Source organism: Pongo abelii, chromosome 8 (genome assembly GCF_028885655.2).
Source record: "Pongo abelii isolate AG06213 chromosome 8, NHGRI_mPonAbe1-v2.0_pri, whole genome shotgun sequence".
Taxonomy (NCBI): domain Eukaryota; kingdom Metazoa; phylum Chordata; class Mammalia; order Primates; family Hominidae; genus Pongo; species Pongo abelii.
This window is the reverse complement of record NC_071993.2, coordinates 73,436,915-73,457,896: the sequence shown is the minus strand read 5'-3', so window position 1 is coordinate 73,457,896 and position 20,982 is coordinate 73,436,915. Positions and strand designations below refer to the sequence as shown.

Genomic DNA, 20,982 nt, shown 5'->3' with positions numbered 1-20,982 from the left:
AGAGCTCAGCCAGGACACTCAGGGAGGGTCCTGAAGTTCAGGCCATGGCCCTCTGACCCCCACACCTCCCTCTAGATCCACGACTTTGCCCAGCTGAGCGAGAACACATACCATGTGTACCATAACACCGAGGACCTGCGGGGGGAGCCCCATGCCGTGGCCATCCGTGGTGAGGACGACTTGCATGTGACGGAGGAGGTGTACAAGCGGCCCCTCTTCCTGCAGCCTACCTACAGGTACCACAGGGCCACCCCCAGCCCTGGCCATGGGTGCTCCAGGTCCTGCTCTCCAGCTGCAGCCTCAGTTTCACCGTCTGCAGGTTGGGCTGAGTTCCCCACACCCATGTCTCCCACGGTGGGGCCCATTTCCAAACAGTGCCTGAGAATAGGGGGTGAGGGGGATTCCCAGAGTGGGTGCCTGCCTGATGGCTGCTCTCCCTCACCTGGCAGGTACCACCGCCTGCCCCTGCCCGAGCAAGGGAGTCCCCTGGAGGCCCAGTTAGACGCCTTTGTCAGTGTTCTCCGGGTAAGTGGGGCACGGGCGGGCATGGGGAGGAGTCTTGAGAGTCATCCCCATGGAGGTGCTCAGGGTGGGCACAGCCTCGCCTTCCTCAGAGGAAGGCTTCGTTCTGTGTTGTGTATGTGAGCGTGTTAGGGTGGACGTGTGGTGGTGTCTGTCTCTGTGTATATGTCTGTGTGTGTCAGCGCCTTTGTGTGTGTCTGTGGGGAGTGTGTGTACATGTTTATGTGTCTCTCTGTGTGTCTGTGTGTTCCTGTCTGTGTGTCTCTGTGTGGGGATACATGTGTCTCTGTGTGTGTGTGTGTGTCTGTGTGTCTGTGTATATGTACCTGTATGTAGGTGTGTGTTTGTGCATTCTCTTATGGCAGAGTCCATCACTGACCGTTGGCCTAGCTGCTGGCCGTGGCCGGGCTGCCAACTTGCTGTGTGGTCCCGGACTAATCACCTCACCTCTCTAGACCTCAGTTCCTCATTTCTTTAGTGGAGCTAACGACTCTTGCCCTATGGACTCTTCAGCTGAAATTTCCTGAGTCTTGGTGGAGTTTCTGTCCAGCCCCCGTCAGGGCATTATCTTATTTCACTGGCATCTTGCAGGAGGTGTTAATACTGGCCTGGTGCCCTCTGAGTCACTCTCACTTCCAGTTCTTTGAGCTCCTCCAAGGCCTGGGGAGGGAGCAGGTGGAGCTGATCAGGCTGATCAGCTGATCAGAAGAGGCCAAGACACCTGTTGGAGCCCACTTTGCTGCAGACCATGGGGCAGGGTGGGCTGATGTCATGCTTTTCCTCCTGCTCAGGCCTCAGCCCAGGGTTTCCTGGTCTCACTGGGGCCTGATCCTCATGGTCTTTCCCAGGAGACCCCCGGCCTGCTGCAGCTCCGCGATGCCCACGGGCCTCCCCCAGCCCTCGTCTTCAGCTGTCAGATGGGCGTGGGCAGGACCAACCTGGGCATGGTCCTGGGCACCCTCATCCTGCTTCACCGCAGTGGGACTACCTCCCAGCCAGAGTGAGTGGCCCGGGGCCCAGCGTCCTGAAGGGCTGTGGGGCCGAGGAGGGGACAGGCTGCCCCACAGTGTGGGGACATGTCTAGGAGCCCAGAGCCAGAGCTGGAAATTTGGCATCTGGGGTTCATTTCCTGGTTTGCAACGAGACTTGCTGGAAGACCTGGAGAAAGTCACCTGACCTTTCTGGGCCTCAGTTTCCCTAGTTGGGGAAATGTCCCCTGCTTCCCACAATGTGATTCAGAAGGAACCTGTAGTCTGGTGTCCCCCAGCGGCCATATGAACGGAGACAGCAGGCAGGTGGCCGTGTGAGACCTTTGGAAGAGCCTGCTAATGTACTGACCCTGCCTCGACAGGGCTGCCCCCACGCAGGCCAAGCCCCTGCCCATGGAGCAGTTCCAGGTGATCCAGAGCTTTCTCCGCATGGTGCCCCAGGGAAGGAGGATGGTGGAAGAGGTGAGCGAGGGACAGCAAAGGGCTGGGGCAGGGGTGGTGGAGGGGACGGTCACTCCTCTCACTGGTCAGGGCTCTCTTCCTCCCCGATACCCTCCCCTACCTCTCTGCCAATCTTTTTCTTTCCCTCTCTTTTCTCTTTTCTCCTGCCATTCTGCCTGGACCCTGCTCCCCACCCCCCACCTCCCTCTTCCTTGCCCTGGTCCCTGGCACCAGGTGGACAGAGCCATCACTGCCTGTGCTGAGTTGCATGACCTGAAAGAAGTGGTCTTGGAAAACCAGAAGAAGTTAGAAGGTATCCGACCGGACAGCCCAGCCCAGGTGAGGCATGGAAGGACGTGTGAGCACCCTGCTTCTCTGTGAGCCCTGCAGCCTGATTTCATTAGGCATGTTGACTGGTTTCTTTCAGACTGACTTTTTCTGGCTGCTGCGTCTCCCATGAGAAGAGCAGTTTTCAGAGGAAGGGGAGATAGGGGCACTGGGCCCGCAGGAAGGACAAGGAAGAGGGGAAGTTTACTTTTCCTGACCAGGTCCCTTCAGCTGCAGAATAAACAGGACAGAGGAAGGGGCTGCTTGCCAGGGCTGCAGGGGCCCCTGAACTCAGATACTCCCCAGGCCACTCATGGCCTCCCACTAGTAAAACTCCTGGTGTTTCTTTGGGAAGACTGGGGTTTGGTCCAGCTGGCTGCTTCTGAAAGACTTATGGGCTCTAGGCTGTCTCAGCAGACCCTGTCCCCATGCCTTAGCGAAAGGAGGTGGGCTTGATAGTGTTTATATCATACTGTGCATGGAAAGAATCTAAAGCCACAGAGGCAGCTTCTTCTTCTTTTTTCTTGTTTCTTCTTCTCTTCTTCCTACTCCTTCTCCTCCCCCCTCTTTCTCCTCCCCCTCTTCCTCTTCCCCCCGCTTCCTCCTCCCCCCCTCTTCCTCTTCCCCACTCTTCCTCCTCCCCCACTTCCTTCTCCCTCCTCCTCCTCTTTCTCCTCCCCTTCCTCCTTCCTCCTCTTCCTTCCTCCTCCTTCCTCCTTCCTCCTCTTCCTCCTTCCTCCTCCTTCCCTTCCTTCCTCCTCCTTCTTCCTCCTTCCTTCTCCTTCCTCTTTCTCCTTCTCCTCCTTCTTCTCGTCTTCCTCCTCCCTCCCTCCTCCCTTCTCCTCCTCCTTCTCCTTTCTTCTCCTCCTACTTGTCTTCCTCCTCCCTCTCCTCCCCCCCTTCTCCTCCTCCTCCTCCTCCTTCTCCTTTCTTCTCCTCCTACTTGTCTTCCTCCTCCCTCTCCTCCCCCCCTTCTCCTCCTCCTCCTCCTCCTCCTTTCTTGTCCTTTTTCTCCTCCTCCTCCTCCTTCTTCTCATCTTCCTCCCCCCTTCTCCTCCTCCTCCTCCTCCTTTCTTCTCCTTTTTCTCCTCCTCCTCCTCCTTCTTCTCATCTTCCTCCTCCCTCTCTCCTCCCCCCCTTCTCCTCCTCCTCCTCCTTCTCCTTTCTTCTCCTTTTTCTTCTCTTCCTCCTCCTCCTGCTTCTCCTTCAATAGGGTCTTGCTCTGTTGCCCAGGCTGGAGCGCAGTGGTGCAGTCATAGCTCACTGCAACCTCGAACTCCTAGGCTCAAGGGATTCCTCCACCTCAACCTCCTGAGTACCTGGGACTACAGGTGCATGTCACCACACCTTACTTTTTTAGAGATGGGGTCTTGCTATGTTGCCCAGGCTGGTCTTCAACTCCTGGCCTCAAGCAGTCCTCCCGCCTTGGCCTCCCAAAACACTGGGTCTTTTTCTTTTTAAAAATGTTTTTAAAAGGCTGGGCACGGTGGCTCACACCTGTAATCCCAGCACTTTGGGAGGCTGAGGCAGATGGATCACTTGAAATCAGGAGTTTGAGACCAGACTGGCCAACATGGTGAAATCCTGTCTCCACAGAAAACACAGAAATTAGCTGGATGTGGTGGCACCCGTAATACCAACTACCAGGGAGCTGGTGTGTGCCCAGCAGTACCAGCTATCAGGGAGGCTGAGGCAGGAGGATTCCATGAGCCCGGGAGTTCGAGGCTGCAGTGGGCTATGATCGCACCACTGCACTCTAGGCTGAGCAACAGAGCAAGACCCTGTCTCAAAAAACAAAACAAAACAAAACAAAAGAACCCAAACCAAAAAAAATCCCATACAGTACTTAGAGCCTGCCACAGAGTCCCTGGAATGTCACCCCTGCTGTGATATACTAAACAGTCCCCCTCTTCTTGGACAATTGAGTTGCTCTAGTTCCCCATCAGTGTAAATACTTCTTTGTTGAGCAGCTTCATGAAAATGAAGGCTATTGTGTATTTAGGATTCTTAGTCTAGATTAGGCATCAGCAAACTACGGCTCTTAGACCAAATCCAGCTTGCCGCCTGTCTTTGTAAATGTGTTACTGGAACACAGTCTTGCTGTTCTCTTCTCTCCTGGCCCACGACTGCTCTTATGCTGGGATGGCGGAGTTCAGTAGCTGCAGCAGGGACCCTGAAGCCTGAAAGTCTAGAGTATTTACCATCTGGCCCTTTATGGAAAAAGTTTGCTGACACCTGGTGGAGATTCCCAAAGATGGGATTAAATTTCACCAAAGGGTGTGGCCCTTCTTTAGGGCCTCTATGAATCTCACTTGAATCTCACTTGCCCTCCAAAGGGTACTGACCCAGCAGGAGAACCTGGAGATCCGAGGGCCCTTGGGGTTCTCTCGGACAACCCACCATGCAGAGGAAGCTGGGCTGGGGTCAGGAGACTTGGGGAATCTAGCTCTGTTTGCTGTCAGCTGTGTGACTTTAAGGAAGTTACCTCATTTCTCTGAATCTCCGTTTCCCTCTGTAAATTAGGAGTAATTAGGATGGCTCCCCTGGAGCACTGCTGTGAGGGTCTTTGTATTTTCTTGTGGAGAGGCTCCAGTTCTTTTTTTTTTTTTCTTTTTTTTTTTTTTTGAGACAGGGTCTCACATTGTCATCTGGGCTGGAGTGCAACGGTGAGATCATAGCTCACTGGAGCCCCAACCTCCCAGGTTCAAGCAATTCTCCCTCCTCAGTCTCACAAGTGGCTGGGACTACAGGCATGTGCCACCATGCCTGACTAATTTTTGTATTTTTTCATAGAGATGGGGTTTTGCCATGTTGCCCAGCTTGTTTTGCACTCCTGGGCTGAAGTGATCTGGCTGTCTCAGCCTCCCAATATGCTGGGACCACAGGCATGAGCCACCGCACCCAGCCAGGTTCCAGTTCTTAAGGGAGGGACTCTGGCTTGGGGGTGTTCACACACTTGGCTTCCTCAACACAGAAGGTGCACAACCCTGACCTGTTGGGTGTTGCTGGAGCTAAGTGAGGGAGCCCCTGCCTGTCTTGGGACTGGGAGCCTGCTTGGGAGACCAGCCCTGCACCTAGAACCGCAGTGCCCGGTGTGGTCACCCACATATCTCCCCAGACTGCAGATAACCACAGCAACTGGGATAGGGTGAGACACTTAGAAGAACTTACAGCCTGGCAGAACTGTCATGAAGGAAGGGGAAGACTGTCTTCTGGGGAGTTCCAAGGCTTAACTCCTGCCTTTGCAGGGATGGGGACAGGGACAAGACTGCCTGAGGCGCCTGTCCTTAACACCCTGTCCTCCCTCTCAGGGAAGTGGCAGCCGACACAGCATCTGGCAGAGGGCGTTGCGGAGCCTGGAGCGATACTTCTACCTGATCCTGTTTAACTACTACCTTCATGAGCAGGTGGGGCCCGGGAGGAGCAGACCCACGTCCCCTCCTCTTGGGCCTCTCCCAGCCTCCCCACCGCAGTGACTGGCTTGCTGTGGAGGGAGACTCCCCAAGGAACCGGGGAGGGAAGGGAAGCCAGGAGAGACCCAGATTCGGGAGTAGTCCCTGAGCAGCTGGGCACAGGGAGGCCCCACCTCTCTCCTCTGGGCCCTTGTCTCTGTCCTTAACCAGGACACCAGACGTCCAGGTCTTCTCTCAGCCACTCCCTTGTCCCTGCTCTGGGCCATGTTGGATATCTTTTGGGGCTTCCCCTGCCATGGTGTAGGCAGGGAGGGTTCAGGATGGCCCTGTGCCCCTGAATTCCTCGTCTCTCTGCCTCGGGCTGCAGTACCCGCTGGCCTTTGCCCTCAGTTTCAGCCGCTGGCTGTGTGCCCACCCTGAGCTGTACCGCCTGCCTGTGACGCTGAGCTCAGCAGGCCCTGTGGTTCCGAGGGACCTCATCGCCAGGGGCTCCCTGGTGAGTGTGACTGGCAGTCGGAGAAGTGGGCATGGCTGTGTACTGGCCCTGGCCCCTAAACACTGGATTCCTGTAGGGTTGGGGTAAGCATTGCCCTTGCAGGAGGTGAAGAAGAGAGGCTGTGGGTGTTGGGATCCTCTTGTGAGCAGAATGGGGTCATGCTCAGGCCCCAGCAAGCATTTGCAGCTTTGGCAGCTGTTCTGGTACCTTCTCCTCAGTCTCAAACCCAAGAGCTCTGGGCAGGGTTCTAGGATCTTTGCCTCCAGCTTCTTCTCTTTGAGCCTCAGCTTCCTGGTCCAGAGAGTGGGCACCATTGCGCTTCTTCTTGCCAGGGCCGGGGGGAAGCTCCAAGTGTGCAGGAGTGCTTTGTAAACTGTGAAGCTCGGGTTCCACCCCACCCCCCGCCTGCCTTGGGCCAGGTCCTGACCCTTTCTGCGGCTGCAGTCGGCTGCTGTGGGTCCCAGGCTCGGTGCTCTCCCCACAGCGGGAGGACGATCTGGTCTCCCCGGACGCACTCAGCACTGTCAGAGAGATGGATGTGGCCAACTTCCGGCGGGTGCCCCGCATGCCCATCTACGGCACGGCCCAGCCCAGCGCCAAGGTGACCCCCTCTCGGGGCCTGGGTCCCCCAGTGGGGTCAGGGAGGGAAGGCTGAGCGCTCACTGCCGGCCCTCCCGTGTCCAGGCCCTGGGGAGCATCCTGGCCTACCTGACGGACGCCAAGAGGAGGCTGCAGAAGGTTGTTTGGGTGAGCCTTCGGGAGGAGGCCGTGTTGGAGTGTGACGGGCACACCCACAGCCTGCGGTGGCCTGGGCTCCCTGTGGCTCCTGACCAGCTGGAGGTGAGGCTCCCTGCCCTCTAGGCACCCCTGCCTCCGAGGCTTCTAGGGCGTGGCCTGGGAGGGTCTTCAGAAGGCCTCACGCTCCCGCATACAGATGGAGAATCTGAGGCCCCGGGAGGAGCAGTGTCAGGGAGTGGCCAACTCAGGATTCCCACTAAAGTGCTCTGGTAACCTGCCTGGCTTTGGGGGGTGGTTGTGATCCCTGAGGCTTGGGGGGTCAGGGATGGGACTGGAAGCCAGGGCCAGGCCTGGCCATGGCAGGCTCTGGCCTTTCAGGGCTAGCCTAGAGCCTGTCCCACAGCCAGTGGCCTGTGTCCTCCCTCCTGCCCTTCCCCAGACCCTGGAGGCCCAGCTGAAGGCCCATCTAAGCGAGCCTCCCCCAGGCAAGGAGGGCCCCCCGACCTACAGGTTCCAGACCTGCCTCACCATGCAGGAGGTCTTCAGCCAGCAGTGCAGGGCCTGCCCTGGCCTCACCTACCACCGCATCCCCATGCCGGACTTCTGTGCCCCCCGAGAGGAGGTGAGGGTGCTGCTCAGGCTGAGGCCTCTGGGGAGGGACAGGAGGCCTCCCTGTCTCCTCTCTGGTCTGGGATCTGGGAGAATGAAACGACCCCACCTTCTCTACGGGGCCCGGGAATGGTCTCACGAAGTTTTCCAATTTGGCCCAAGTGGTTTATTCACATGTCTTCCAAGCTTTGTGTGTGTGTACATGTGTTTATTATGTGTTATAGGGTATATGTGTGTGTATTATGTTATAGGTGTGTGTGTGTTATCGGAGTGTGTATTCTGTTATGTGTGTGCATATGTGTTATGTGTGTACATGTGTTTATTATGTTGTAGGGTGTATGTGTGTGTATTGTGTTATGGGTGTGTGTTATAGGTGTGTGTGTGTTATCGGGGTGTGTGTAGTCTGTTACAGGTGTGTGTGTGTATTTGTTATAAGGTGTGTGTGTGTGTTGAGGGTGAACATGTCCATGGTGTCCGTGGTGTGTGTGTCACAGCTGGAGGACTGTGTATGGAGTGTGTGGGTGGCATGTGGAATGTGTGTATGTGTGCATGTCTTTTTATGGAGTTTGTGATGTCTCCCTTGTCTGTATTGGGGGCTGTGTGTGGAAAACCATCTTTAGGGGAGTGGTGTGGTGTGTGGTAGGGTTTGTGGAGGGGTCGTTAGGAATGCGTGTGTGTGGCATCTGTAGGTCTGTGACTGTGGGTGTCTGTATAGTGTGTGTGTTTACTGCACGTGGATCCCTGTGTGGTGCGTGTGTCTGGCGTGTGTTGTAGATGAACCACTGTGTGCGTGGTGCGTGTGTTGTAGATGGGTCGCTGTGTGCTGTGTAACTGGCAATGGGGTCTGTTTCCTGCCTGAGCCCCTCCTGGCACATTTCTCTGCGGCTGTCACTGCCTGCGGTGGGCTGCCCCCTGGTGGCCTTGTGCTGCAGGGCTCTTCTGAGGTCAGGCCCCAGTCCATGGTGGGACCAGGGCTGGGTCCAGCTCAGGTGGGTGGCAGGGCCAGCGGTCTATGTGCAGCCCAGGGGCGCAGTACACAGGGGTGACATACAGGTGCATGTCCTGCCTGGTGGAGGGTGGGCACCTTGAGCCCCAGATGCATGCTGTGTTGGCTCACACATCCTGTCCAGGTGCTTGGTGTGAGGGTGATTACGACTGCACAGGTGCAGCTGTTTACACACATATGGGCTCATGCACCCCGGTGAGTTTTGTTTGTGTGTGCAAGCTTGGGAGCCTGAAAATTTCTGGCCCGAGGACAGTGGCTGGGGCTGCCATGTGGATGGGGGCCCTGTTGGGGTCTGTGCATCCAGGAGGCACCCGCTGACCCAGACCTTGCTTTTCCCGCCCAGGACTTTGACCAGCTGCTGGAGGCCCTGCGGGCCGCCCTCTCCAAGGACCCAGGCACTGGCTTTGTGTTCAGCTGCCTCAGCGGCCAGGGCCGTACCACGACTGCGATGGTGGTGGCTGTCCTGGCCTTCTGGCACATCCAAGTAGGTGTGGCCTCTCAAGTGAGATTAGAGATTTGCCTGGAGGAGGGTGGACACTCAGATCCCAGGCACACTGGCTCCACAGGAGGGTGTGAGGGGCAGAGACAGCCTGGTGTGGTCCCAGAGCCCCTTCCATCAGTCTTGGGCAGCCCCCCAGTCCTCCCCTGCAAGGGGCTCCTGGCGTTGGGAGGGGGCTTCTGTCTCAGTAGCTGTCTTCCCTCAGGGCTTCCCCGAGGTGGGTGAGGAGGAGCTTGTGAGTGTGCCTGATGCCAAGTTCACTAAGGGTGAATTTCAGGTGAGCATGCCCTGCGGGGTCGCTGGGGCACCTTGGGATGGGAGGAGGAGGAGGACTCCTGCTTGCTGGTCTAGGGGTCCTCAAAGCACGTCCCAATGCAGTCACCTCTGCCACCTCATCAGATCAGTGCTTCCCTGTTCCCATTTTATAGATGAGCCCAGCAAGGCGTGGGACAGCTTGGCTCTGAGGCCCAGGCAGACGGCCAGCTATGGAGATGTGGGCTGGACCCCTCCCTGCCCGGCCTTGCTGCTGGGCTGCTGTGTGCCTTGGGGAGGTCACTGGCCACTGTCTTGTCTGGGTAATGTTGATAACAACCTCCTAGCACCTTCAAACCAGCTGTGGTTGGTGACCTTGTGTGGGTCCCCAGCCTACTTTGCCCTGCCTGTTCCTCTATTTCAGATTAGGGCACTGGATGGCCAGCCACAGACATTCCAGATTTAGTCATCCATGTATTGTGCACCTGCCACACACCACAGGCCATCTTCTCAGGCATCCCGAGAGTCGTGGCAACGTCCCTCAGAGTTGGCTCATGGCTGACCCGCAGTCAGCAGCACAGTTGGCTCCTGTCTCACTGGCTAACTTCGCCACTTGCCCCTCCCCTGCCCTCGCCGCAGTCCTGAGGCCCTGACCGCCATGCAGCACCTCACACTTGCTAAGCTCTTGCAGCCTCTGGGCCTTTGCACATGCTGTGCCTTCTCCCTTCCTTCTTCTGGCTGATTCTCTGATTCTTTCCTTTTTCCTTTTCTTTTTGTGGTAAAATATGCATAACATAAAATGTACCATTTCAACCATTTTTAAATGTACAGTTCAGTGGTGTTAAGTACATTCACGTTGTTGTGCAACTGTTGCCACAACCCATCTAACTCCTTCATCTTGCAAAACAGAACTCTGCTGTCCTATTCAGTAATTATTCCCCATCCTCCCTCCCAGCAGCCCCTGTTCTACTTTCTGTCTCAATGGATGTGACTACTCTAGGAATCTTCTATGAGTGGAATCGTACAGTATTTGTGTTTTATGACTAGTTTATTTCACTGAGCATAATGTTCTCAAGGTTTACCCACATTGTATTATGTGTCAGAATTTCTTTCCTTTTAGAGGCTGAATAATATCCCATTGTATGGATACACCACATTTTGTTTCTCCATTCCTCCATCAAGGGACACTATTTGCTTCCACCTTTTGGCTGTCATGAATAATGCTGCTATGAAATGCATAGTGCACGTAGCTGAGTCCCTGCTTTCAGTTCTTTTGGGCATATACTCAGGAATGGAATTGCTGGATCCTATGGTAATTCTGTTTACTTTTTTGAGGAACTACCATGCTGTTTGCCGCAAGATATGCACCATTTTACATTCCCACCAGCAACACACAAAGGTTCTGATGTTTCCACATCCTCACCAACACTCGATTTCTTTTTTCTTTTTTCTTTTTTTTTTTTTAGAGATGGGAGATCACCATGTTGGCCAGGCTGGTCTCGAACTCCTGACCTCAGATGATCCACCCGCCTTGGCCTCCCAAAGTGCTGGGATTACAGGTGTGAGCCATTGTGCCCAGCCAGTTTTTTTTTCTTTTTTTTTTGATAATAGCCATCCTGCTGGGTATGAATTGGTATATTGTGGCTTTGATTTGCATTTCTCTAATGATTAGTGATGTTCAGTATCTTTTTATGTGTTTATTGGCCACTTGTATATCTTCTTTGGAGAAATGTCTGTTCAAGTCCTTTGTCCATTTTTGAATTGGATTGTTGTTGAGTTTTGGTTCTTTATATATTCTGGAAACTAATCACTTATAAGAGAGGTGATATGTAAATATGTTCCCTATTCTGTGGGCTGACTTTTTACTCATTGATAGTGTCATTTGATGCACAAAAGTTTTTAATTTTGATGAAGTCATTTGTCTTTTTTCTTTTGTTGCCTGTGCCCTTGGTGCCATATCCAAGAAATCATTGCCAATTCCAATGTCATGAAGCTTCTCCCCTGTGTTTTATCCTAAGACTGTTATAGTTTTAACGCTTAGGTTTAGGTCTTTGATCCATTTTGAGTTAGTTTTTTTATATGGTGTGAGGTAAGGGTTATCTAAGTTTCTTCTTTTGCATGTGGATATCTGTTTTTTCCAGCACCATTAGTTCAAGAGTCTGTCTTTCCCCACTGAAGGGTCTTGGCACCCTTGTTGAAAGCCACTTGACCATATGTATGAGGGTTTTATTTTCCAGCTGAGTTTAGTCTTTGTATCAGTCCCTTGAATGTGATGGTCAGGCCTCTCCTTCTTCACACCAGGCCTTGTGCTGGGAGCTGTGTGTACTCCCTCTGTCCCCTTTCTCAGCTTCCAGGAGGTAGGTGCTTTTACTGCTCCCAGTTTATAGATGAGAAAATGAGGCCTGGGGAGACAAGTTTATTACCCTAGGGCCACATCAGAGAGGTGGGGCTGGGGTATAAGCCAGGCTGTAGACCTCAGAGCCTGTGTTCCAAAGTTACATCATGTGACCTGAAGACACCCCTGTATACCCTATCCTCACCCACCCCCAGATAATCTAGACCAGCTTCCTTTGCAATTAGTTCAGCATTTGTTGAGCCCACAGTCTGTTGGGGAGAAACGATCAATAGAGCATGAAGAGGCCCAGAGCAGACACTGGTTCTAAGGGCCAAGAGTGCAGCTGAGGGAGCCTGAGAGGGCTTCATAGAGGAGGCAGCATTTGAGTGCCTTTGGGGAAGATGAGTGAGTATCCTTGGTGAGGAGGGGAGTGTCTAGAGGGATCACGTGTGCAAAGGAGGGATTCTGGAAAGGGCAGGAACTATGTAAGGCTGTGATTTGTCAGAAGGGAAGCAAGCAGGACTGAGGGGTGGGGGCCCATATTGTGAAGGCCCTGGAGGGTTGCACTATGTGTTTGACCTTGACCGTGAGGCCAGGAGGGAAGCAGAGGAGGTTGTGATCAGACTCTCAGTCTGGGGGCCCCAGCAGGCAGTTGTGTGGATTGGGGAGTGGAGGGAGAGGCAGGAGCTGAGTGAGGAGGGGCTGCAGGGTGAGCAGGAGCAGCCCAGTCCTCATTGGTAGGTCTTGAGGGCTCCTGGATGTGGGGTGAGGAGGGCACCTAGGATGACCTCGAGTTTCTGGCTTTGCAGTAGTGACAGCTGTCAATGTGGAATTCAGGGGACGAACAGCTGCAGCAGAGGCCAGGAGTTGGGTTCCCTGTGAAAAGCTGCAGCCCTCTGTCTGAGTTGGCCTCCAGGACGCAGTTCCCTGCACCCTCCTGGGGACCTGCCTAGAGCTTGGGATTGGGGATGTGGACTGGGCAGCTCCCTCCTGCTCCCCTGAGCACAGCCTGAGCCAGATCTGCCACTAGTTCCTTCCAGACTATTCCTTATTCTCCTGCCACTTGGCTGCAACTCCATGCCTGCTGGGGTGCCCAGCCCCAGGCCAGGACTCTCTGAGAAACGCAGGAGTTGGGGAAAGGCCATTCCCTGTTCTTAAGTGGCAGCCAGAGAGAGAAGAGGGCGAGTTAGGTGTTCATTCATTCACTGGGCAGCTGTTGCTGGGGCACCAGGCAGGTGCCAGGCACCACTCCAGGTGCCAGCAGAAAGCCCCTCACTTAGTGGGGAGCGGGCGTGAAAGCGGAGGCAGATGAGCAGGTGGCTGCTGACCATGGGACAGGGCTCTGCGGGGACCTTGCAGTGTGGTGGGGGTGGGTGGAGGGAGGGGTTATGGGTGAGGCTGGAGAGGTAGGCTGGACCTGGTGGCACGGAGAGCCTTGTAGGCCCCAGTTTCTGTGCCGAGTGCAAGAGAGCCATGAAGAGATCAAAGCCCAGGAATTATACAAACATGGGTTCACATTGATGCTTTCATAAGACCTCTCTGGCCACCAGGGAGAGGGAGGGCGGGGAGGAGGGTGGGGAGGAGGCGCTGGTCAGAGGGGTACTGCTGTGGAGGCAAAGGGGGATGGGGGTCTGGATCAAGTGCCAGCTGTAGAGAGGTGCAGTGTAGACAGATTTGGAGGGGAACTCCGCACAGGTTGGCAGGGAGGGCCTGTGGGGGAAGAGCCATAGAGTGACCTAAACAGGCTTCAGTTTCCCAGCAGTAAGGGGCAGATTATATCATTTTTTTTCTTTTTTTCTTTTTCTTATTACTCAGAGATGGGGTCTCACTATGTTGGCCAGGTTGGTCTTGAACTTCTGGCCTCAAGCGATCTCCCCACCTCAGCCTCCCAAAGTGTGGGATTACAGGTATGAGCCACTGCACCTGGCTGGGGTGGGGGATTATATCAGATGAGTAGTGTCCAACTCTGAGTGTCTGCGCAGTGCCTGGGGGCTGCTGCAGGTTAGGAAGAGGCTTCTTACACCCCCTCCTCACCCCTCCAGCCCTAGTATGTGACAGCTGTCTGTTTTATAGATCAAAGTTCTGCATGAGGCCTCGTTTGAAGCAGGATTTCTACTGCTTAAAAAATAAGCACCTCGACTAGGCTTGGTGGCTCATGCCTGTAATCCCAGCACTTTGGGAGGCCTAGGCGGATGGATCACCTGAGGCCAGGAGTTCAAGACCAGCCTGGCCAACATGGCGAAACCCTGTCTCTACTAAAAATACAAAAATTAGCTGGGTGCGGTGGCAGGTGCCTGTAATCCCAGCTACTCGGGAGGCTGAGGCGGGAGAATTGCTTGAACCCAAGAGGCAGAGGTTGCGGGGAGCCGAGATCTCACCACTGTACTCCAGACTGGGTGACAGGGCGAGACTCCATCTCAAACAAAGCAAAACAAAAATAAGTACCTTAGATCAGCTTAACATTCCATGGGTGCATTGGGGTGGTTTTTGTATCATGTAATACAAAGCATATAAAATGGCAATTTGGAGTCACAGTCATGCATTTAATATGTCTTGAACATCTTAAATGACTTATATTCCCATTTTTTTTTTGTAGAATTATTTCCTAATGTAAACCACTTCTTGATTGTGGCTCTCTTGTGAGAACTGTGTGCACTCTGTGATGTCTTTGGCTGTGGCAGTCCCGTTTTCCTAGTAACTCTGTTGATGTGCTTGGACACTGAAAATCTGTAGTGTGCAAGACATTAAGTTGTGGATTGGTGGGGTTTATGCCACAGTTTATCAACACTTGAAAATACTGGTACTTAATATCCTCTTAAAGAACAATTTGCCTCCAAATTTTAAGCTGGAAAGTTAATGGAATAACTTTCCAGCACTTTGGGAGGCCGAGGGCGTGGATTGCTTTAGCCCGGGAGTTCGAGATTAGCCTGGGCAACATGTCAAAACCCCGTTTCTACTAAAAGTACAAGATATTAGCCAGGCGTGGTGGCATGGGCCTTTAGTCCCAGCTACTCAGGAGGCTGGGGTAGGAGGATCACCTGAATCCAGGAAGTTGAGGCTTCAGTAAGCCCTGATCACCCCACTGCACTCCTGCCTGGACGACAGAGTGAGACTCTGTTTCCAGACAACAACGACAACAACAACAATAAATGTCAATGGAATAACTAAAAAGGAATCATAATCCATGCCTTTTTTAGATTTTCGGTACAGATTGCAATGTCTGTGTACTGATCCTCAACACAACCAATAAATCCCAATTGTGGAGGAAAAAGAAAAGCACCTGGGTAGCCTGGCCCTGGAGATGTTCAGGATCCCCCTGTCCTCCCTCAGTCTGAGAACTGAGGAGCAGGCAGGGCTCTGTGGTCAGCGCCTGGGCCTTAGGCCTGGTGTGGCCTTTTGGCGAGGGTGCAAGCCTGGTGCTGGGGCTGTGGGCTCTCACCAGCTTTCTGTCTGCTCACCCCCCTTCTCTGGCCCCAGGTAGTAATGAAGGTGGTGCAGCTGCTGCCCGATGGGCACCGTGTGAAGAAGGAGGTGGACGCGGCACTGGACACTGTCAGTGAGACCATGACGCCCATGCACTACCACCTGCGGGAGATCATCATCTGCACCTACCGCCAGGTGAGCCCCCGCCCCGCCCCAGCCACCCTTCCAGGTGTGCACAGCTAGGGAGTGGCTGATGTGGCTTTGGGGTTGCTAGGGGTCCTAGGGGCCCCTCCTTGGCTCGTGGTCACTTTTCCACCTTCTGGAAGTGGAAGTGATCCATGAAATGGACACATCCCCAGCCCCGACCCACTGGTATGGGTACCAGATTCTGGAGTGGTAGGGGAGATGTGTGCAGGGGCCATGTTCAAAGCATTCAACAACTGCTACGGCCCTGGGACCAATCAAGGATGTGGCCAATCAGAGTGAACACCCAGGAGCCCTGTGGTGCCAGGCGTTAACCCTCTCATTTCTGGGTCCTGGCGGGGGGACCAGAGATCCCGGACAGGAGTCAGGTAGTGGGTGGGTGGAGACCCTCAGGGCCTTGGGGTGGCTGTTTCACAACTAGCACGGAGGCTGTCATCTCAGGATGTGGGTATGTCTGTGCTGCCCTGGGGCTGGGGCTGGCTCCCAGATGGGGTGTTTTTTGTCTGTAAAAATTGTTTTTAAATAAATCATTACATTATAAAAATAAAGTTTTGGCCAGGCGCGGTGGCTCACCCCTGTAATCCTAGCACTTTAGGAGGCCGAGGCAGGCAGATCACCTGAGGTCAGGAGTCGGAGACCAGACTGGCCAACATAGTGAAACTCCATCTCTACTGAAATACAAAAATTAGCCGGGCATTGTGGCAGGCGCTTGTAGTCCCAGCTACTCGGGAGGCTGAGACAGAAGAATTGCTTGAACCCGGGAGGCGGAGGTTGCGGTGAGCCAAGATCATGCCATTGCACTCCAGCCTGGGCGATAGTGAGACTCCTCAAAAAAAAAAAAAGTTTCATAATAGTCCAGATTTCATGTAACAATCTGGATTTTCAGCCTATCTGGAAAGAATGTGCCCTCAAGCCTGCCTGGGTCCCCAATACTCCCTGCTCTGTCACACTCGGTCCTGCTGGACCAGTCCCATGACCACAAGCTAGTGTGGGCTCTAGAGTTTTTGGCCTGGGTCTCTGTGTGGAGTGCTCACTTCTGTTCCTCTCTGGCCCATTGAATCTGATCGGCTTCTGGAACAGAGGCCGGTGCTGAGTGGGAGGGGCAGTGGTAGGAGCTGGTGGGTAGGGGGTGAGGACTCCATGGTGCTGAGAGAGGGCTATATGTACCAGCCATGTGTTCCCCACTGCTGGCCAGCAATTCTCAGAAACAGTTCTTGCCTGTGGCCCCTGCAGAGGGGGCCTGCCCCAAGCCAACCCTATGCTCGGCTGCAGCTGTGCACACATTGGGGAAATGACTGATTGGGCCCAGCTTTTGCTCAGAGTCATGGATCAGGCCCTGATTGGGGCAAAGGGTGGATGCCTAGCTGGAAGGCAGGGCAAGGCATCTGGGGTCAATCTGGGTCCAAGATCAGAGGTCATTTGGGAGGGGAGTTTGGAGAGATAAAGAGGCTGCCAGGCCAGGGGAAGAGTGGCTCACACCTGTGATCCCAGCACTTTGGGAGACTCAGGCAGGAGGATCACTTGAGGCTAGGAGTTTGAGACCTGCCTGGGCAACATAGTAAGACCTTGTCTCTACCAAAAAAAAAAAAAAAAAAAAAAATTAGCTCGGCATCATGGTCTGTGGTCCTGGCTACTTGGGAGGCTGAGGTGGGAGGACTGCTTGAGGCTGGGAAGTCGAGGCTTCGGTGAGCTCTGGTCACGCCACTGCACTCCAGCCTGGGTGATGGAGAGAATGTCTCAAAAAAAAAAAAAAAGAAGGGCTGTTAAATGTGGGGAGGGGAGGCCGGGCGCGGTGGCTCAAGCCTGTAATCCCAGCACTTTGGGAGGCCGAGGCGGGTGGATCACAAGGTCAGGCGATCAAGACCATCCTGGCTAACATGGTGAAACCCCGTCTCTACTAAAAATATAAAAAATTAGCTGGGCGTGGTGGCGGGCGCCTGTAGTCCCAGCTGCTCGCGAGGCTGAGGCAGGAGGATGGCATGAACCTGGGAGGCGGAGCTTGCAGTGAGCCGAGATCGCGCCACTGCACTCTAGCCTGGGTGACAGAACAAGACTCTGTGTCAAAAAAAGGAAGGGGAAGGTGGTTAAGGAGTTTTGGAAGATGGACTTTGGTGAATTTAGGAAGAACTGTTTTCTTCAGGGCCACAGTTAAATTGGATCCTGAGTCTCCTTTTGAGTTACCTTTGGGTCCCACTCACAGTGGTCTTTTGGCAGCAATGAGCTAAGAAGCTGAGCTCCTCCCACTTTCAGAGGATGCTGAGAGGGCTGAGAATGGAAGCTTCCAGTTCAATCTGAAAGCTGGAGGCCCAATAGTTGAAAAAGGATGCCTGCTTCAGAGCATCTTAGACTTTCCATCCCATGCTGGCCAGGCTGTGTTAGAGAGCCCCTACCTCCCTGACTCCTGAAGCTGATAGGCCCCCCTTCCTCTGAGCTCTGCAGTCCTGGATGTCCATTGCGAGGCACCCAGAGGGTGGAGCAGGGAGCGTGACAGGGCCTGAGCCGTGGGGAGAGAGGGGGGCTCCCCCAGAGCTGGCCTGGAGCAGTGTCCTCAGAGACAGCCTGGGAAGGTGCATCAGGTGGGAGGGGATGCATGGCAAAGGCCAGGGGGCTGAAACGAGTTTAGAGGCAGCAAAGGTGGTTTGGTGCCTGCATCTGATGACACAGAAGTTGTTGGAGATGAGTTGGTATGGGTGAGTTGGCGCTCCTTCTTGGACATTGGAGAGGGAAGGGTGGTTGGGGCTGCTAGCGGTGATTGCTTGACTCTGTTGGCATTGGAGAAGGAAGGTGGCTGGGGCTGTTAGAGGTGGTCACTCTGGCTGCCTTCTGGATGTGAAGTGTTTTTTAATGAGGAGAGAGGAAGCAGAGCCAGCTGAGGATTCTTACCCACTCCCACCAGGTCACCCACCCCTTTCCAAAGGCCAGGTTGGTCATGACCTCTGCAGTGGGAGGACGGAGATCCCTGAGCCCCAGGGCCCCTTGGAGGGCCCAGAGGCAAGATGTAGAGTCATTCCGGGATATGGCCACCAGGTGGCACCAGTGACCTACCTGGCCAAATTTCTTAGAGGCACTGAAGAGCAGAGGGACTGAGACACCCTCTAGTTCAGGGGCTTGCACCCCACATGTCCAAGAGATCTGAGAGCTTTAAACCATGCTGTGGCAGAGCTCCATCCCTAGAGAGTCTGATTTAGTTGGTAGGGGTGTCTTGGCCAGGGCATGGGTCTTGTTTTTGAAGTCTCCCAGGTGATTCCAACACATAGCCAAGGCTGAGAGCCACATATTCTAAGCAGCGGCCCCCAGCTTTAGTGGGCTTCAGAATCACGTTAGACTTGTTAAAATGCAGACTGCTGGGCTCCACTCTGGAGCTTCTGATTTTGTAGGTCTGGAGGTCTAACACTCCCAGATGATACTGATGCTGGCGAGGACCACACTGGGGGACCTGCCATCCCCCCACAATCCCCGTTACGACAGCTTTATTAACACACAATTCACGATGTATACAATTCTCGTGCCGTGCAATTCACTTATTTATGGTGCACGAGTCCGTGGTTTTTAGTACATTCACAGAGTTGTGCATCCAGCACCACATCAAGTTTAGAACATTTTTCATCACCCTAAAAAGAAACCTCACACCCGGAGCAATCGCTTCCCCTCCCCCACCCTCTGGCAGCCACTGATCTTTCTGCCTCTATGGATTTGCATGGTCTGGCCATTTCATATAAGTGGAATCATACACTATGTGGTCCTTTGTGTCTGGCTTCTTTCACTTAGCATAATGTTTGAAGGTTTATCCGTGTTGTAGCATGTATTATTACTTCATTTTTATGGCTGAATAATATTCCACTCTATAGACATATCCCATTATGTCTATCTGTTTATCAGCTGATGGACATTTGGTTTGTTGTAGAACTTTTTGGCTATTATCAATAATGTTGCTGTGAAAATTCATGTACAAGTTTTTGTGTGAACGTATGTTTTCACTTCTCTTGGTTATATACCTAGGAGTGGAATTGCTGGATCATATGGTAATTCTGTGTTTAACCTTTTCAGGTTAACCACCGTGAGTTGGTGGCTGAGTGGGGGGATGAGAGGCAACGATCTTCACTCCCAGCCCATGCTCCTCCCCAGACCATGTTGTCCTTGACCCAAGGATCTTGTCCATGTTGCCCCAGTGGGCTGCAGGGAGGTGTGCAGAGTCTCTAGAAAGGCAGTGGCCCCTACCGCCCCTTCCCTCTAATGGTGACTTCTGGAAATTGGCAGCTGGGTCTCACCTGTGGTATCGCTGTTTATTTAAACTTCTGCCCTCTGGTTTCAAACCAGAAGTCCCCAGGTGGCCTCCAGCAGGGTCTGTGGTTCTCTGCTCGGAGCCGGGTGCTGTGCGTGCAGAGGGTGCCATCAGCCTGGTCAGATCCCCCACAGCCTCTGGATGTAAATGGACCTGAGCTCAGGCTTGGGCAGGGCTTTATCCCCTCCATCAGCTTAATTTGCCTGGGAATCTTCTAGGACCTGTCCACATTTGGCCCATCTGAAGTTTTCCAAAATCCCAAGAGTCCACTTGGGATCCTGAAATTCAACAGCATGTGTCTACTTGGCTTCCTGCCCCTCATTCCCCAGAGCCCCCAAATGGTGAATTTCCTTTTCCTGGCCCCCTGCCGGCTTCAGCAGTCAACTTACACTTTAGTAATAAGCAGTTAAGAACACAGCTCCTGTGTTATGGCATTTGTGCTTCTTCAGCAATAAAGCTATTCCAGGGCCCTCAGTTGGGAACAGTGGAAGAATTTGGAGGTCAATTTCCTGTTGTGGATCAGAGAGGAGGGCTCAGAATGTGCATGAATCTTCATCTGCACCCTGAGGTTGCACAGCAAGAATAAGGACAGTAAGTACCAAAAGCTTAGGTGGCCTAGGGAGAGCAAAGAGTCTCCCAGAATCCTGCCAACTCAGCGATGATTTTACTTTTGCTCGTTTCCTTCTGGGCTTCCTGCACTTGCATGCAGCTCTCTGGAAGCTGTGATTGCGGCAGGCCCATGGGATGTCTCTCGCCGCTCACCTAGGCTGTGTTTGTGCATTTCAACATGTGCCCAGCCAGCATGTGCTGCCTCAGTGCTGGGCCCTGTGCGGACGCTGAGTAGGGACTGGTGACGAAAGGTGCGCAGAGCTGACGTTCTCGTAGGGCAGAGAGAGGCCAAATTAAGCAACAGCTCCAGCTTCTGGGCATTTTGTCGTGTTTGCCGAGGAGCCCTTACATTATCGCATTCCGTGTTCACATTCCACGCAGTGAGTGGAAGTGCTGTTTCTCATGCTGTTCCTGTGTGTAGCACGTGCAGCTCTTCACATTCTTTCCTGTCATCTTCTGGGATGGGGGTGATGTGGACCTCGTAGCGCATGTGGCTCTTCCGTCGTGTGGATTATTTCTGTAAAGCTGATACTTAGAAGTAGAATTACTGAATGAGTCAAAACATAGGAACTTATATTTTTAAGTATTTTGGAATGTTTCAAACAGAAAATTTCAAAGCAGAGAGCATAATTTCCTCAGCCCTCGTGTGCCCACCTCCCAGCTGCAGTAAGTACCGATCTCAGCCAGTCTTATTTCATCTCAAGCCCTCCGAGCTCTGCACTGAATTATTTTAAAGCACATCCCAGTCCTCACGTTACTTCTTCTGTGCATATTTCAGTACATACCTCTAAAGAAGGGGGATCTTTTAAAGAAGGCAATCAGACTACCATTATTGCC

At 53.6% G+C, this 20,982-nt stretch overlaps 1 protein-coding gene across 9 annotated transcripts in view; it reads left to right on the top strand.

The window, feature by feature from the left end:
* PALD1 (phosphatase domain containing paladin 1) overlaps nt 1-20,982 on the top strand; it is a 92,334-nt gene that overhangs the window by 55,205 nt on the left and 16,147 nt on the right. For 5 of the 9 annotated variants that reach the window (XM_024254227.3, XM_054522528.2, XM_024254226.3 and 2 more), the window contains 13 exons: nt 76-236; nt 450-525; nt 1,371-1,522; nt 1,874-1,973; nt 2,187-2,291; nt 5,591-5,686; nt 6,060-6,188; nt 6,673-6,789; nt 6,873-7,028; nt 7,366-7,548; nt 8,885-9,025; nt 9,246-9,317; nt 15,105-15,245. In XM_024254227.3, coding sequence (XP_024109995.3) covers nt 76-236; nt 450-525; nt 1,371-1,522; nt 1,874-1,973; nt 2,187-2,291; nt 5,591-5,686; nt 6,060-6,188; nt 6,673-6,789; nt 6,873-7,028; nt 7,366-7,548; nt 8,885-9,025; nt 9,246-9,317; nt 15,105-15,245 — 1,629 coding nt within the window. The remainder of the gene's footprint in view (nt 1-75; nt 237-449; nt 526-1,370; nt 1,523-1,873; nt 1,974-2,186; nt 2,292-5,590; nt 5,687-6,059; nt 6,189-6,672; nt 6,790-6,872; nt 7,029-7,365; nt 7,549-8,884; nt 9,026-9,245; nt 9,318-15,104; nt 15,246-20,982) is intronic. The other 4 variants (XM_063727357.1, XM_024254229.3, XM_054522529.2 and 1 more) reach the window with 3 other exon arrangements.